The 16,585-nt window shown below is 44.5% G+C and overlaps 1 protein-coding gene across 1 annotated transcript in view; it reads right to left on the minus strand.

Moving 5' to 3' along the window:
• The window catches only part of SLC16A5 (solute carrier family 16 member 5), a 36,536-nt gene that overhangs the window by 18,493 nt on the left and 1,458 nt on the right, over window positions 1-16,585 (minus strand). Inside the window, exon 2 of the mRNA XM_083148045.1 lies at window positions 329-552. Coding sequence (XP_083004171.1) covers window positions 329-515 — 187 coding nt within the window. The 5' untranslated portion in view covers window positions 516-552. The remainder of the gene's footprint in view (window positions 1-328; window positions 553-16,585) is intronic.

Consider the following 16,585-nt stretch of genomic DNA (forward strand, 5'->3'; position numbering starts at 1 on the left):
CGAAAAGTAGCAGAGCAAGTAGGTCTGAATCTGAGCTACCCCCTTAGATGGGAAGTTTCTAAGTCAGCACAAGATGTTTCTGTCTCTTTAAACATTGTCTGCACTTCTGCTCTCAAAAGGCAGATCCTGAGAGCCACCAAAAGGTGTGCATCAAGGCAAATCAAATGTATTATGGTTATTCGATTTACTTCTTCCTTAGTGGTGAACAAAAAAGTTTTGTGGTGATTAAACAACGTGTATAGGGATGTGTAGAAGTAATGTCACAGATAGGAGAAGATGGAGGCTTATTTTAATTGAGTATTTTTGACACTATGGTAAATATACTAACCTCCAGCATGTAGTACAGCCATGATAATTGATGGAAACCAGGAAGTTTCTGTGTTGGATGCCTGGAAAGAGACCTGCAGGTCTGTATAAAATACTCCGATGGAGGAAGGAAACCCTAAAGTCAATCCGTGGATGACCATAGCAGAAGCGAGTACCCCCCATGCCCAGGACCCATCAGGGGTTTCCATTCTGTCTTTTTACACAGAAAATTGGCTATGGCTCGACCTGCACAGAAAGTTGTGTTATTTGTGTATGTCAGGTAATTACATTTATTAATATAAAAATAATGCAATAATAATACAAACTATAACATGAATTGAGAAAGTTAAAGTATTGAGTAGACACATCGATCTGTACCTGTATGACCTTAAAAGCATAAATGAATTACTCCGACCCAGCCCAAATCCTGGATCTTTGTGTATTGCATGATCAGCTTCAGAACAACTGGTACCCCGCATGCAGCCTAGAAGGGGATTTACATAGTAGATCAGTAGGAATTTTCTACCATAATCTGCCACTGCTGGACTCCAAGAGAGGCCCAGCTCCTGGTTCTTTATGCCTGTTCCATAACCCCTCACTGCACCCCTGTAGCTAAGATCCCTGAACATAATATGTATTACAATACCATGTGCATAAGGAGAATAGGCCGTAAGTTTTTTCTCCCCATTGGGCTGTTCATTGGGCCCATAAATGACTACTTACACCCCTGAATTATACATATATGTATTTTAATGCTCATTTTAACAAACTATGTAGAATAAATTATTAGAAAAATCATTGCACTCAGAAATTATAACAAGAGAATAATTCCTATCTGGTCATCAATATTTAAAAAAAAAAGGAACATATGGTCTACAAGTTTCCATTTTTGAAAGACACATCGTCACTGTGAAATATCAAAATCAAACCATCTAGCTGACAAAAGCCATCACATGCAATTTTCCTTATACACCGTGACAACACATCTTAGAACAATCTCTCAAAGTCATGGTGGACATACCCATATGCATTCCCACAGCAATTGCGTGCAAACACTTTACATAAATAAGTGTGAAGTAAAAAGGGAACTTGTCTAAAACCCTCTGATCTGAAATACTGATAGGTTTCACATACTGTAATTACTGTAACTGTCCCGTCATATCCTGTTCACTCAGGCAAATATATACATGGTAATGATACAGATAAGACTGCATCAAGTATGCACACATACTGTACAGTTCCACTCCCACCCCATAGCAACCTGGGAGTACTCACACACACACGCACACACAGACACACATGCACACACACTTTCTTTTTAAGGTAGTAGTACAGTTATTACTTCTGCAGAACAAGCATATGCATACATACCCTCAAGCTGTCCTACACAATGTTACTACTTCTTTTAATTCTGTGATTTCTGTTATCATCAGGTCACCTGTGATTAGGCAGCTTATTCTCAAACCTTCTTCGTCTCTGCTACTTCTGTCATTTCTGATAACTGTTTTCCTCACTCACCAGGATACACCTGCAGTGCTCAGCCTTACCTGCCCTCCCCTTTTACCTGAATCCCAGGGACACCTGGCGTCAGATAACCGTGACACAGCATCTGTGCAAGGGCGTACAATGAGTTATACTGTGTGTGGTATAGGGCGGAACATAGTGTGTATCACCTCTCACATACTGTAATCTAGAGGGCAAAGAAATTTTATGTACTACAGTGTTCCCTATGTGCATAAACAAATAAAATCGCTTAAGAACTGCATTCAAAAACTCATTAGCTCTGCCCTGAACTAGAGCTTTTCTTAACTCTGTGCCTCTGGATGCAAGCTGAAAGAGAATGATGAATGTGTCAGCAGATAGTATAGTGCACGGGTGGATTGGGATCTTAAAGTGGTCCTGAAACAATTATAAATATTGCCTCATAGAGAAGCCACTAAACCAACTAGCAGGGGCCAACACATAACAGGTGGGGTCAAAATAAATTGGCCCTAGCAGAGTAAACGTTAGAGCATCCTAGTAACCACTGTACACTATGGAGAGCATACAGAGTGCTACCTAGGTTCCACCATACAATACATAAAGCATCCCTGTGGTGGACAATACTGTACAAAACAGATTTTTTTTTTGTGATGAGGTTGTTATTTGTGTAAGTCAGCCACCAGAAGCAGCAGTTCATGTCTGTGCTAAACAAGAAAGCCATTGTAATACCTGGGCATAAGACCATAGATGCCACTTCTTGGGCATGGAATTACTTGTACCCAAATCCTGCAAACATTTGTGAATCTGCTCCATTTGTGAGGCCAATGTTAGTAGAGGTTGGACTTTTCTTTTAATTATGGGTGTTACCTGCCTTACACCAATCATAAACAACAATGTTAGCTGCTCATTGATAGTTTTGGGTGCCCACACAAACTAAGCACTTTAATTACAAAAGTGGCAGTCCTGATCGTTGAAGTGCTTGGTTGGTTAACATGTGCATGTCCTTTTTATCTATTCAAAAGGGCTGTTTTGCAGCAAAAGATGAGAGAAAGATATAGCAGAATATCATAATGATTTATTAATTGATTCATTAATTAACTAAAATTAACATGTTTGAGGCCACATTCAACTGAGGAGAGAAAACGGCAATTGTGCCGTGCCACTCTTTCCCAGATGGAGAGAAAAAGGCAATTGTGCAGGGCCACTATTTCCCAGATGTACCGTTTTTGAAGTCGAACAATATGCTGCCATCTGCTCTCGCTTAGCTTGGTCAGCCAGCTAGCTTGGTGCACCCACTTGCCTTGAAAAAGACCCTACTTCAGGGTCAAAACGCGTTGGCACTTGGCATAAATTTGTCCAACTTTTGGAGTACCCTGGACGATGGAGGATAAGAAAAGCCCAGCTGAGAGGAACCTGGAATGTTAGCATGCGACACAGCCCGGTGAACTTCACCATCGCTTGTTAAGGACTGCCCATTTACAGTTCTTTCCACATGCTGGTAATTTATTTATCCAATTGCTAGAGGATTTATTTCGTATTAATGTTATATAATTTATTTCCCTGTCCTTTTATGTATTAAAATCCCCTTTCAGATGTACTTTACTATATCACATTCCTTGTCTCCTTTTTCATATACACTGCTTGGGAGGCTCATACAACAAGGACAAGTTGATAAGAGGTGGAAAGTACGAGGAGTGGACAGGAGAACTTCCCTACGACAACTAAAGGATTTATCGTACTTCTTGATAGTAGGCAGCGATAGTCGTTCTGGTCATCTTCTACATACAAATTTGGACTAAACTGGAGGAAAACAATATTGTGAGCTGTGAGGTGGTTAACATTAGTGTATATTTCTGGAAATGAATAATAATACTGTAGTAACAAAAATGGGCAAATTATGTGATTTTAGCTGTTTTTATCATTTTTGAGGAAAAAAATACAGATCCAAAAGGAGTGATGGCATTTTTGGCAAAACCAAAAACCGATGATGAATTAGAAACAAAACCAAAACATCTATAATATTTCTACAGCGCTCATTAGGTACCAATAATGTATATACCCTCAATTATACAGTGTAGTGATCCCCAACAGTGCGCACAGCAGCCTAACTAGTTGTGTAGAGAGGGTTTTCCTTTATCCCCTCATGAAGTGGAGTGCAAGAAAAATATATACATAACTTAAATCAGGCGCCTGATTTAAGTTATGTATATATTTTTCTTGCACTCCAATGTATATACCCTAGTTGCTTACACATGAAGGAGAGGCCAACTGTACAGTATTCCAAAGAACAATATACAGTATGTATAGGTTTATATAAATATAACATATCTCTTTAGTCCATCTGATATGCAGATATCCATCTGACATTAGCAAATTTGCACACCCCAATTTATAGATGATACGTGTCAGATAGTATAGGTATACAGGCCAGGTAAATCCATCTGGAGCTATTGTAAAATGGTCTTGATAATGGCACTATAATTTATTATTTTATTTATTAACAGTTTCTTATATAGCGCACACATATTCCGCAGCACTTTACATGCCACCCGGATTGAGCCAAAATTCATGTTATGTCGCATGGATTGAGAAAAAAATATCACATTTTGCCACAGGGATTGAGCAAAACGACATAATGCAACACAGATTGAGCCAAAATTCGGGGGGACAGGGACCGCGGGGAGGCAGGGACAGGGGGGATGCAGGGACAGGGACCACATGGAGGCAGGGACAGGGATCGCAGAGATGCAGGGTTGGAGGGGGACGCTGGGGAGTACTTTTGGGAAGATGGGGGACTCAGGTTTAATATTCAAGCTTACCAGACTTGGGTATTGGAAGCGGCTCCTGATGCTTGTATCTCTGCTTGTGTGCGACACAAGGGATCACTTGCTGAGGGTCTGGCAGATGCTTTTTGCGGCTCTTGACACTCGCATCTTTGTTGTGCGTGACAGACGGCCGTGCGGCTGGATGTAAGCGCAGCGTGCAGCTGTTTTCTTCTACTGGGAGAGCGGCACCCAGGGGCGTAACTAGAACTAATTGGGCCCCATAGCAACATTTTAGGAGGGGCCCCTTGTACAGGGTGACACACATGGGTAGTGGGCTACAGGGGGGGGGTCATGCACAGGAATAGGGGGTACAGTGGGACAGACACATGGGTAGTGTGAGGATAAAAGTTGTCAGAAAAACATTCACACAGGGTTAGGAGGGTACACAATGTAATACACGGGAGGGGGATGTTTGGCAGGTGTAAGGTGTCATAATACACACACAGAGGAAGGATGTGGGGGGACAGGGTTTGACACACACACAGGAATAGTGGGCAACAGGGGGGGTCACGCACAGGGATAGGGGATAAAGAGGGTCCAACACAGGGTGTAGGAGGTCACATACAGAGGAAAGAAATGGGAGACAAGGTTTCACAAACACACACAGGGGTCACACACCAGAGATTAGGGCGGTAGTGGGAACAAGCTGCTACACAAACAGGGGTTGTGGCCACACACCGGGGATTAGGGTGGGGGGGGGGGGGCAAGGTGTCACACACATGGGGACATACACCAGAGATGATGGAGGTTTGAGGGGGTCATACAAAGAGGAACAGGGTAGGGGTACAAAAGCTTTACATACACAGGGTGTCACACACTGGGGGGTGTATGTGGGTATAGGGCTCACCAGGCACTTACATATCTGTGGGGTAATGAGCTGCAGGGTGTTAATGAGTAAGGGCCATGGACCCAGGCATAGGGTGAAGGGGAGACTGGCAGCAGAGGAATCCTAAATGGGAATTAAGGATGCCCGCCAGGCTGGAAGCAGAGGGTAGAAGGCACAGACAGAAGGCAGGCCAAGCACTGCTTCCCGAAATTCACACACGGTGCAGCCGCTGGAGGATGGAGGTGTCAAGGCTGCTGGGCAGGGAGAGGGCTGCGCAGATCATCTCTGGTGCCTGGGGTGCCGCGTCCAGGGGAGAGAGTGCCTCAGATTTCCGGCGTCTGGGGGGGAGAGAGCAGCACAGTTTGCCGGGGCCCTTTCTGCAGTGCAGTCTGTGTAAACTGGGCACAGGGGAGCAGCGGGTCCTGGAGACGGCTCCGGTCCACAGCTGCACCCCTTGCACCGTTGGCACTTACGCCACTGGCGGCACCATTTGCGGGGGGAGGGTGCTGGTGGATTATATCTTCAGCGGGCAGCCTCCATACATCTGTCGGCAGCAGTGCAGCAGGCTGGCCACTTCCACTGCCTCCTGCTGCACACTTTTTAATGAAATAAAAGCACTTCCGTGTCAGTGGTCAAAGAAGTGCCGGTATGACATACCGCTGTATACCGGCCCACTTCGACCACTGTATATATATATATGTATATATATGTGCAGAGAGAGTTACAGGCTTTTTGTATGAATTACTGTGCAGGGCTGTGGTGGTGTAGATCCCTACAATTACAGGTGGTAGAACTCAGCCCCACACTTTAACCCCTGACTTTCCCCATTCTAGAATTGTTACTCCATTCTCCAATTTTCCCCTTTTTGTTTCGCACTGTGCCCCATATTCCTAAAATCTGTAGGGCAGTAAAATACAATGTCCACCCAAACTACATCCTATATAATAAAAGGCTAAGTCTGCACCTCACCTCTACAGGGGGATTTAAACTAATGGGGGCATTTACCTTAATTTGGAATTAGAGATTGACATTTCAACAATGTTGCCATACCTCCCAACTGTACCCATCAGAGAAGAGAGACCTGCAGCAACCGGAAGCTTGATTGCATCTGAAAAAGAGACAGAGCCTCGGTGGGCGTGGGCGGGCCTAGCACCACGACCCCCATTTTCTTTATTTTGAGGGCATGCCCAACATTCCCTGAGCAACTCCCCGGCTCCCTTTCCCACACTGCTAGACTATTCAGTGATCACCGGCTGCTTCGCAGAGCAGAGCAATAGTTATTTGTGGGATTTGTGATTTGGATTTAAACCCCCCCCCCCCAGCCCTGCTGGTGTTTCGCCAGCATTATCTGGCAGCAGAAGCATTTACTTCAGTGCTTGTGACATTTCCGAGGTTAGCACTGATGGAATGGTTGCAGCAGCCTTCCAAATGATGCCATGCCTTAACTGTTAATCATTATATGCTGCTGACTAGGGATGAATGTTATGACATGAAACAATATCTCTTCAAAAATAATAACCTATAAAACCTGAGTTTTACTTGGACTGTCAATATTTTTGTAACTAGCACTATATAGAACTGCATGTCCTCCATGATAGCCTCCCAAGCTTGGTACTGAATGTCAAATTATTCACTTTGTCTGCACTTGGTGTCTACCATTTGCATTCCCTGAGTGCCGCCTTCATCATCCATTGCTGTTATATATATATATATATATATATATATATATATATATGGTGAACAGACCCTTGTGTCGCGCCACAGAATTTATGGTCAATTTGTACGGGGCTGCCCTACTCACTGAATCCCCTGTTGGATGGGGGATAGGGGGGGAAATATGGAGAGCAATAGTGGGTTGGCGCCCCTAATGTTGATCACTCCAATTAGATCAACCAAGCCTTAGTCAATATAAATCTAGCACATAGGAAAAAAGTCCATTCAATCTTTAAATATTTATAAAAAAAGTATTTTTTTCTCCCTTTGAACAACAATTTTCCAAAAAAAGGAGCCTTTAGAGGTGGCTATACCTATAGTGGATAAAAATGATGATAACGGTCTCCCTAAAGGATCTGGGGGGACCCCAGTTGGTTGAAGGGCTGGATATCAGGTAGGTCCAGCTTAATACAATTTAAAAGGTGATAAATTCAGTACAGAATCAGGGGTGCTCCAGGAGGCAATCCTCACCCTTTGTAGATGTGCTCTGGTCACTGGTTCAGTCTGAATGTGTCTGAACACCACCTCGATAGGCTCCTTTTTTTGGAAAATTGTTGTTCAAAGGGAGAAAGGAATCTTTTATAGCAACATTGTTTGGAGAAAAATCTTTCCCCACCAGTCGGTCCTCCTACATAGACATTGGAAATAGGTCATTCATTTGTACAAGGACCTATTAACAATCCTGTTATGAATTGTCTCTACCTGTGAAAATTATACAAAATCTTGTCGTGAGATCCGTTAACCCCTGATGAAGTCCCGCTAAGGGGCAAAACATGTTGGGTTACTTTCTTCTGCTGTTTCCATGTACCAGAGATGTATCAATGAAATGTACAAAGATCTGAAATAACTATTACCACTGTGTGGAAAAAAAATACTTTTTAATAAATATTTAAAGATTGAATGGACTTATATATATATATGTATACATACATACAGGGGCGTCAACAGCAGTGTAGACCCCTGAGAATAAAAATGTATTGGGGCCCCTACCGATCCTCCAGCTTTTATGTCCCGCTGGTGGTAGGGGGTATTATATCAACCGCTCAGCATGTAGGGCCTGGATCATTAGTTTATACTAATTACCCCTTTACTGCACAGATGGTGGGAGATGAGATGGGAGAAAGGGGCATTGGGCTGAATGATGGGGCCCTGATACATAACTTCCAGGGTGGTAGAGGATGTTTAATATGCAGAGGAGGGGTGTATAGTGTAGTGGGCTTATTATTCATAATTTTCTGGTGGGAGGACAGCTTGCTTGACTGCAGATATCTCCAGTTGCCGGAAATAGATTTATTAGATTTTAATAGAATTAAAAACTAGAGAATCCCACCTACCAAATGGTTTTTGGTACTAGGGGATCAGATTTCAGGGGGGCAGAGCAATCAGCGAACAAGTATATAAATCTACATACCAGGTGTGTGGAGCTGGAGCAGTAACCAGCTGCTGGAAAGCTGATATCTCTGGTTCTGGGAACAGTAGAGACAATCTACTAGTCCATCAAAGGGGGAGAGTCCCAGCTTTTGAGAAAAACTCTAAGTCAGACAGAACCTGAAATATGTGACTGGGAAGAGCAATTAACAGGCTTGGATTGGGACCACTGCTTTGAAGTCAGATATCTCCGGTTACTAAGGGCCGATTTTTTAAAATTCTTGTACCCATGGAAAGAGGGGACCCTCAGCTTTCAGTCTAGGGCCTGTAGTCTCCTGGGGGGGTTTCTGGGTACTCAAAAAACCCCCCTGCGTGCGCCACTGTACATACATACATACATACAGATGTGTCCACATACATCTAGCCCCCATTCGCATAAAACTTTAAAAAAATACTTCTCCATATCTTATTACAGTGCATCTCATCACTTCATGTGTCTGGGTTATATGTGATAATATGCACCATGATGATGTAGTCAGCATAAGGTAAAATCTCTTCTGTCCTTCTTGTCCCTGAGGAAAGCCCACTGCCAGATTAAGGTCTAAATGGGCCTGGAGCTAAAAATGATCAAGGGCCTATTATGCGCAATAATAGAGGTTGTGGCCAGCACCTAATAATGTGGGGGCATGCTCTGTTTGGGTGGTCTGCTCATGGGTTTGTCTCTACTTGTATAAATACTTTCAACTAATTATATGTGCCTGGAAAAGTCAAAACTTGGTAGACAACATTTCAGCACCTTGTATGTGGTCACGTTTACCACACCATATACCCCTTATACAAATTATGCAACACAATAGTAACCCCCTTATACTGTACTTGCCTCTTACAAATTATGCCACATGGAATGAGCCAAAATTCACACCGACTGAGCCAAAATTCATAATATGGCAGATGGATTGAGTCAAAATTCACTTTATGCCACACAGATTAAGGCAAAATTCACATTTTGCCACATGGATTGAGCCAAAATATACACTATACCAAATTAATAATTGACACCATAATGCCCATTACATGTTAAGCCACACACCATAATGTCTTTTACGTATTATGCCAAAAACCATAATGCCTATTAAAGACTATGCTACATAAGTGCTGCTTACCTACATGCTCATTGCCAGGGGTTCCATGCTCATTGCCAGGGGTTCCATATTCGTTGCCATGTAGGAGTACATGCTCATTGCCAAGGGGAAATACATGCTCGCAGTAACTGGGGGACAGCCGCTGCCGGGCAGAAATGACAGCCATTGACAGCCAGGCAGAGAGCAGGGGGCTGCCCGGCTGTATTCAGAGCACTGCAGGTCCCGGCTATTTGAAATAATACCCCTTTCACACCAGAAAATGCAGGGACTAACCCAGAAATATGGTCCCGGGATCATGCAGGCACATTCCCGGGCTGGCCCCTTTTACACCAGCCAAGTCCCTGCAACTGCATTTTCTGGTGTGAGGGGGAGAGAAATCCCCCCCTTAAACCAACCAGCTATATCTTTGGAACCAACTGACCCATTTACATGAGACCTATATCATATTGAAGAACTTTTGAGTGGGCTTCAAATGATTTGGTTACGGAGAAAGCTGCCCTGAAACAACATGAACAGCCATGAAATTACATTTCAGAACAGAAAAAAATCGGTTTACCCCCAATATCTCTGGAACCAATGAACCCAGTGGCGGGCTGGGCCAGGGGGCAGGGTGCCATGTACCCCCCCGGGCCACTTTACCAGTTGCTGCTGCGGGCCCCTTGGTGATAATCCACCCATGCATTGTCCACTGGCCCTTTCTCCTGTCAGCGGCACTGGCCGAGGCTGCAGGAACATGGCCGCAAAATCCCCCCCGCCCCTTCACTGAGGACGCATTGTCCTCCTCCTGTCAACGGCCCTGGCCGTGGCTACAGGAACATGGTCACCACTCCCCTGCACTGAGGACATGTCCTCAGTGCAGAGGTAACATCATGATGCCGACGCTGCCCGACTGTGCGCCTTATGTGTTAGGAGAGCCGGTGAGCAGAGGTGGACAGAGAGGCAGAAGCCGCAGCAGCACCATAGTCCTGGAGACGATGCCACACCTCAGGACAGGTGATTATAATAATCACCAATGGCAGTCAGTTAGGTATTTGGCACTGCTTTTGCCTTAAGCGTCCCAAAACCCTTGTAATTGATTTCAAGTAAAATGTTGGGCGTCAGTGCTACCAGTGCCTAATTCTAATTATCAGTATGTAATGCTGTACAGTTTGTAGATACTGTTAGTGTTGTGAATCAGTTGCAGGGCAATGGTACATAATGGAGAACAATATATTTTATCTACCATTGCCCTGCAACTTTTCCTCTCCCATTAATCCATCTAAATTTGTCTGCGGTGTCCTCGTGTTATTATAGAGGAAGAGCAGCCTGCGGTGTACTCCTGTTATAGAGGAGGAGCAGCCTGCGGAGTACTCCTGTTATTATAGAGAAGGTTGAGCCTGCGGTGTCCTCCTGTTATTATAGAGGAGGAGAAGCCTGCGGTGTCCTCCTGTTATTATAGAGGAGGAGCAGCCTGCGGTGTCCTCCTGTTATTATAGAGGAGGAGCAGCCTGTGGTGTCCTCCTGTTGTTATAGAGGAGGAGCAGCCTGCAGTGTCCTCCTGTTATTATAGAGGAGGAGCAGCCTGCAATGTCCTCCTTTTATTCTAGAGGAGGAGCAGTCTGCGGTGTCTTCCTGTTATTATGGAGGAGCAGCCTGCGGTGTCCTCCTGTTATTATAGACGAGGAGCAGCCTGCGGTGTCTTCCTGTTATTATGGAGGAGCAGCCTGGGGTGTCCTCCTGTTGTTATAGAGGAGCAGCCTGCTGTGTCCTCCTGTTGTTATAGAGGAGGAGTAGCCTGTGGTGTCATACTGTTGTTATAGAGGAGGAGCATACTGTTATTATGAATGGGTTGTTGTTATTGTTGTTGTACAGGAGTAGCAGCCTGTGGTTTCCTATTATTATTATTATTGTTATTATTATTATTATTATTATTATTATTATTATTATACAGGGGGAGAATAAGTAAAAGTTATCATAATAAAGTATCTATGGTATAATCAACTCCAGGCCTAATCTTTTTTTTTAATTAATCCATATTTTTCAAACGAAAATTCTCCATTTAACAATGCGCTTTTTCTTGTGGGCCAGTGATCTGGACTTGCTCCCCAGGCTAAAAGTTGCCAGCCAGCCCCTGAATGAACTCATATGGACTGGCCTGGTATCAGATTGAAGCCCAGCAATTTCGATTCGACTGAGATCAACCTCGAGCTTCTGTGAGCTTCTGTGATGCCGAAGTGGGAACTGGCAGCTGTTGGAACCGGGTGGGGGTTGGAATAAGAGGGTCCCGCGTTATCCTATGGGGAAAACGCTCCAGGTTTGTCTGGTGGTATGTCCAGGTTCCCGGGGGCTATCGATGCGGGCCTGGGCTTGTTGGAAATTTGGCCTATTTGGAGAGTGGGCCTGGAGCTGTAGCTCCATCAGGCCCATTGTTAATCTGGCCCTGGGAAAGCCATTAAAGCATATCTAAGGAAACTGAAAGACATCCTCTAACTGCATTAAAATACATGTTAAATTGATAAAACCCAACTCCTCATATTGGGCCTTATTTTGTTTCATTCTTTCTAACAAAATCCTTCTTAGATGGGCAAAACCATGTGCACTGCAGGGGGGCAGATGTAACATGTGCAGAGTGAATTAGATTTGGGTGAGTTATTTTGTTTCTGTGCAGGGAATATACTGGCTGCTTTATTTTTACACTGCAATATAGATCTCACTTTGAAGTAAAACCCCACCCAAATCTAATTATCTCTGCACATGTTACATCTGCCCCACCTGCAGTGCATATGGTTTTGCCCATCTAAGAAGGATTTTGTCAGAAAGAATGAACCAAAATAAGGCCCATTGTCTCCACATTCCCTCTGTACATATAGAATAAATTAACATGTGCGAATAGTAGAGGGGGTATCACCTGATGGTACATTCTACTGTTGGAACCGACGGGATTTATAAAATTTCCCTATTTACTGAAATGGGAACAGGATTTGGCTGAATCTATTAGTGAAGAAGAGTGGCACCAAATATTTCAAGTTTGTTTCAGAGTGTCTAAATGTTTCTACCATACCAAACAATATTATAAATTACTCCACCGTCTATATATGACTCCAGTATTGCTGCATAAATTCAGCCCATCTAACACCAATCTTTGCTGGCGAGGATGTGGACATGTGGGCTCCCTATTCCACATATTCTGGGAATGCCAATATATCTCCAATTTCTGGACTGCGGTGTTTGTACTAATCTCAAAGGTTTAAAAAATCCCTATTTCCCCAACCCCAAAATTCGCAATTTTTCACCTATCTAACAGTCTGTCTAGTAATGAAAGATATGTTATGGGCCATATTTTGATTACATCTAAAACCTTGATTGCAGAGTATTGGCGATCCACCCGAATCCCCACTATCCCTCAAATTGAACAAGCTGTTCAATACCACTGTCAATATGAAACTGCTGGAGTGCACTACTCTTCCTCGAGCTCCAACCCACTAATCAAATGGCTTGGTTGGACAGAGCACTGGACCACTAGAACGTAGCTCATACTTAAATACTACAGAAATGGCTTCTGATCTCTCTCCATAGTCTAGCCTCTCTGCGCCACTTATTGCTTTTTGAGTATCCTCTATTATGTATGTATGTATAAATATGACTGTATCAATGTGTGTTTTTCCTTTGTTCTTCCCTCTCCCCTAATTTATTTTATTTTTCCTTCTGTACCCTATTATTTGTTCATCATCGTAAAACACTAATAAAAACTAATGTTTAAAAAAAAAATACGTTACAGCAATTCAGAAATAATATCTAAAAAATATGTAATATATAATTCTGTCTATGTTTGTCTTGTGATGCTTACAAGTGACATATGTGGCAATATGACATACTACTGTGAAAAAAATAAAAAATAAACAAGAAAAAAACAGCTATTCAGTTAAACCAACAATTAGCCCTCAGTCTGCATTCATTGAAGGTTTATTCTCACGCTCTCCATGTTAATTATAGCTTTGGATCTGATCACTAGTGCTCGGCATGCCACAACTGCACTTCCAGTGGACTTGAATGTGCTCCCCACTTTCTAACACTCACCCATACTGCTTCCATGAGACTAGGTTGGCGGGATCCCGGGATTTAGCCCCAAAAAGTCTGGAATTTCAATCCCGGGATTGGAGTATCCAATCCTGGGATTTTGGGATTATACTACGTGCCGGGCAGCGTCTGAGCACTCGCTGAGACGCTGCCCGGCTGTTCCCAAATCCATGCCCCAGGACCCATGCTGCCAAAATCATACAAAATTGGACAAAAGCAGTGGGGGAGAGGGCAGGAGCAGTCAGGTAGCTAGGTGCATGCGTTTTCCGTAGCTTTCTGCTCGTGACAAGTATATAGTCATAAATCTGCATTTCTGTGTTTACTGTTTGTACTGTGCACAGGTCCAAAGGGGCCTTGCTAGCACTGCTGCTAAAACTTGTGCGGCTCTATTGACTATCCACAGAGTATCTAATGTGGTTAGAGCATGTATTCATCCCCAATTTCAGTTGCGATCCCTGTATTCCGCGTACCTGATAACCAAGCCTACAGAACTTCTTAAATTCAATGTAATGCTGTAGGTGTTACCCACTCCTGCTAATGGGAAAGGTTTTGCATAGTCCTCACCAAGTCAAACTATTGTGGTGCTGGGCAGGCATTGGCATTTCTCAGTATTAGTTACACTTTGCTGATAGAGCTAGCCTGCCAATTAAATACAGAATCCCTTGAAGAGCGCTCTTAAAAGGTTGGTGAATTGTGGTGCTACTAAAATCTGTGTCTTGTACATAAACAGGCCCCTAAACACCCAAACAGTTCACTGGACAGGTCCTGTTTTGCTTGTGCTAATTAAAATAAAAAATACGTTACAGCAATTCAGAAATAAAATCTAAAAAATATGTAATATATAATTCTGTCTATGTTTGTCTTGTGATGCTTACAAGTGACATATGTGGCAATATGACATACTACTGTGAAAAAAATAAAAAATAAACAAGAAAAAAACAGCTATTCAGTTAAACCAACAATTAGCCCTCAGTCTGCATTCATTGAAGGTTTATTCTCACGCTCTCCATGTTAATTATAGCTTTGGATCTGATCACTAGTGCTCGGCATGCCATAACTGCTCTTCCAGTGGACTTGAATGTGCTCCCCACTTTCTAACACTCACCCATACTGCTTCCATGAGACTAGGTTGGCGGGATCCCGGGATTTAGCCCCAAAAAGTCTGGAATTTCAATCCCGGGATTGGAGTATCCAATCCTGGGATTTTGGGATTATACTGCGTGCCGGGCAGCGTCAGAGCACTCGCTGAGATGCTGCCCGGCTGTTCCCAAATCCTGACCCCTGTGTGCGGCCTGCATAGCGTGACAGTAGAGGTCACGCTGCGCAGGGCACACCGCCCACTCTGATGCAGCCTTCTCCTGTGCCCACCCCCTTCCACTCTCATCTGCATGCTCGTCTCTTCTCCTCTGCTCGGCCGTCTGCTTCTTCTCCGGCTGCTGTGCTGTCTGCTGAGGAGGAGGTGCATAAGCCTGGAGGCACCGTGCACCTCCGAACCCACTCCACTCCCGGCCAACCGTCCGCTAATGTAAGTAAATGTGCGGGTCGGCCGGTGTGGGGGTGGGTATGAGACACGCCTGACACAACTAGGGATGCCAATCCCAGGATCCCGGGAATCCCGAGATTGAGCATTTTTCCAATCCCGGATCCCGGGATTGAAAAAATGCCCCGGAATTGGCATCCTTACATGAGACAAGGTAATTTATATCAATATTATTATTCCTAAAGCTTCACCCTTTCCTGGTTCCTGCAAAGATATTAATGTGTACCCCCACACACAGCATACTCCTATCCCCCCATGTGCTATTCCTGCAATGTGTACCTCCGCGGATTGCACACCCTGCCAGCAGTGACCTACACAGTGCACCCGAGCTGGTTGCCTCGGATGGTTCCTCTGCAGGCAAGATGTGCTTCACATGGATGTTTCCATACACTGTATATCATACTACTACACAAGCATCCGCTTACCCATATCTGCATTGGGCACTTGCATGTCTCACCTCCCACAGTGTAACCTTTGTAGTGCGCCCAACAAGGCTGCCTCATCTGGTACACTTGTGGATGGGATCAAAAATACACAGACCTGACTGTCTTATTGGGACCCTACTCTACCCTGCAATCACCACATTTTGTGTAATTTCCTTCTAAGGGTAACCTATTCCACCTTGGGTAATTTTATGCAGTGCGTTCAAGATGGCTGCCTCACATGGTACCTTGTTCTGGTGGAATACACAACTTGTGAAAGTTATCCAAAATGCCTGCACTAGGGTGGCCAATCCCGGGATCGGCGGGATCGGCGGGATCCTGGTATTTAGCCCCTAAAACACCGGGATTTCAATTCCGGGATTGGAGTTTCCAATCCCGGGATTTCGGGATTAGACTGCGCATGCGCAGTCTAATGCCCGGCAGCATCTGAGCTTGTGCTCAGACGCTGCCCGGCTTCTCCCGTCCCGGGAGTGCAGCTCTGCACAGCGTGACGACATCAGAGGTCACGCTGCGCAGGCCACACAACTGCCACCTCATCATCCTGGGCGCACCGTGCTGACCTCCCGCCGCATCCATGAGACCGTCTACCCACCCAGGCTGCCAGTGCCTGCATTCGGACCCCATACCATCGCCCGACACCCACCCAGGCTGCATCCTCCCAGCTCCATCGCCCACCCGCCCAGCCGCACCGCACCTGTAAGTAAATACGCGGGCGGCTGCGGTGAGTTTTTGTATTAGAGAAGGGAATCCCAGGATTGGGCATTTTTCAATCCCGAATTCCGGGATTGAAAAAATGCCCCGGGATTGGCATCCCTAGCCTGCACCAACACTGTGTTATGCTTACTTGTCTATTGCTGTACTACCTAAATCCTAAGTATTATGTG

The sequence above is a fragment of the Crinia signifera genome, chromosome 6, assembly GCF_055691185.1.
Source record: "Crinia signifera chromosome 6, ASM5569118v1, whole genome shotgun sequence".
Classification (NCBI taxonomy): Eukaryota; Metazoa; Chordata; class Amphibia; order Anura; family Myobatrachidae; genus Crinia; species Crinia signifera.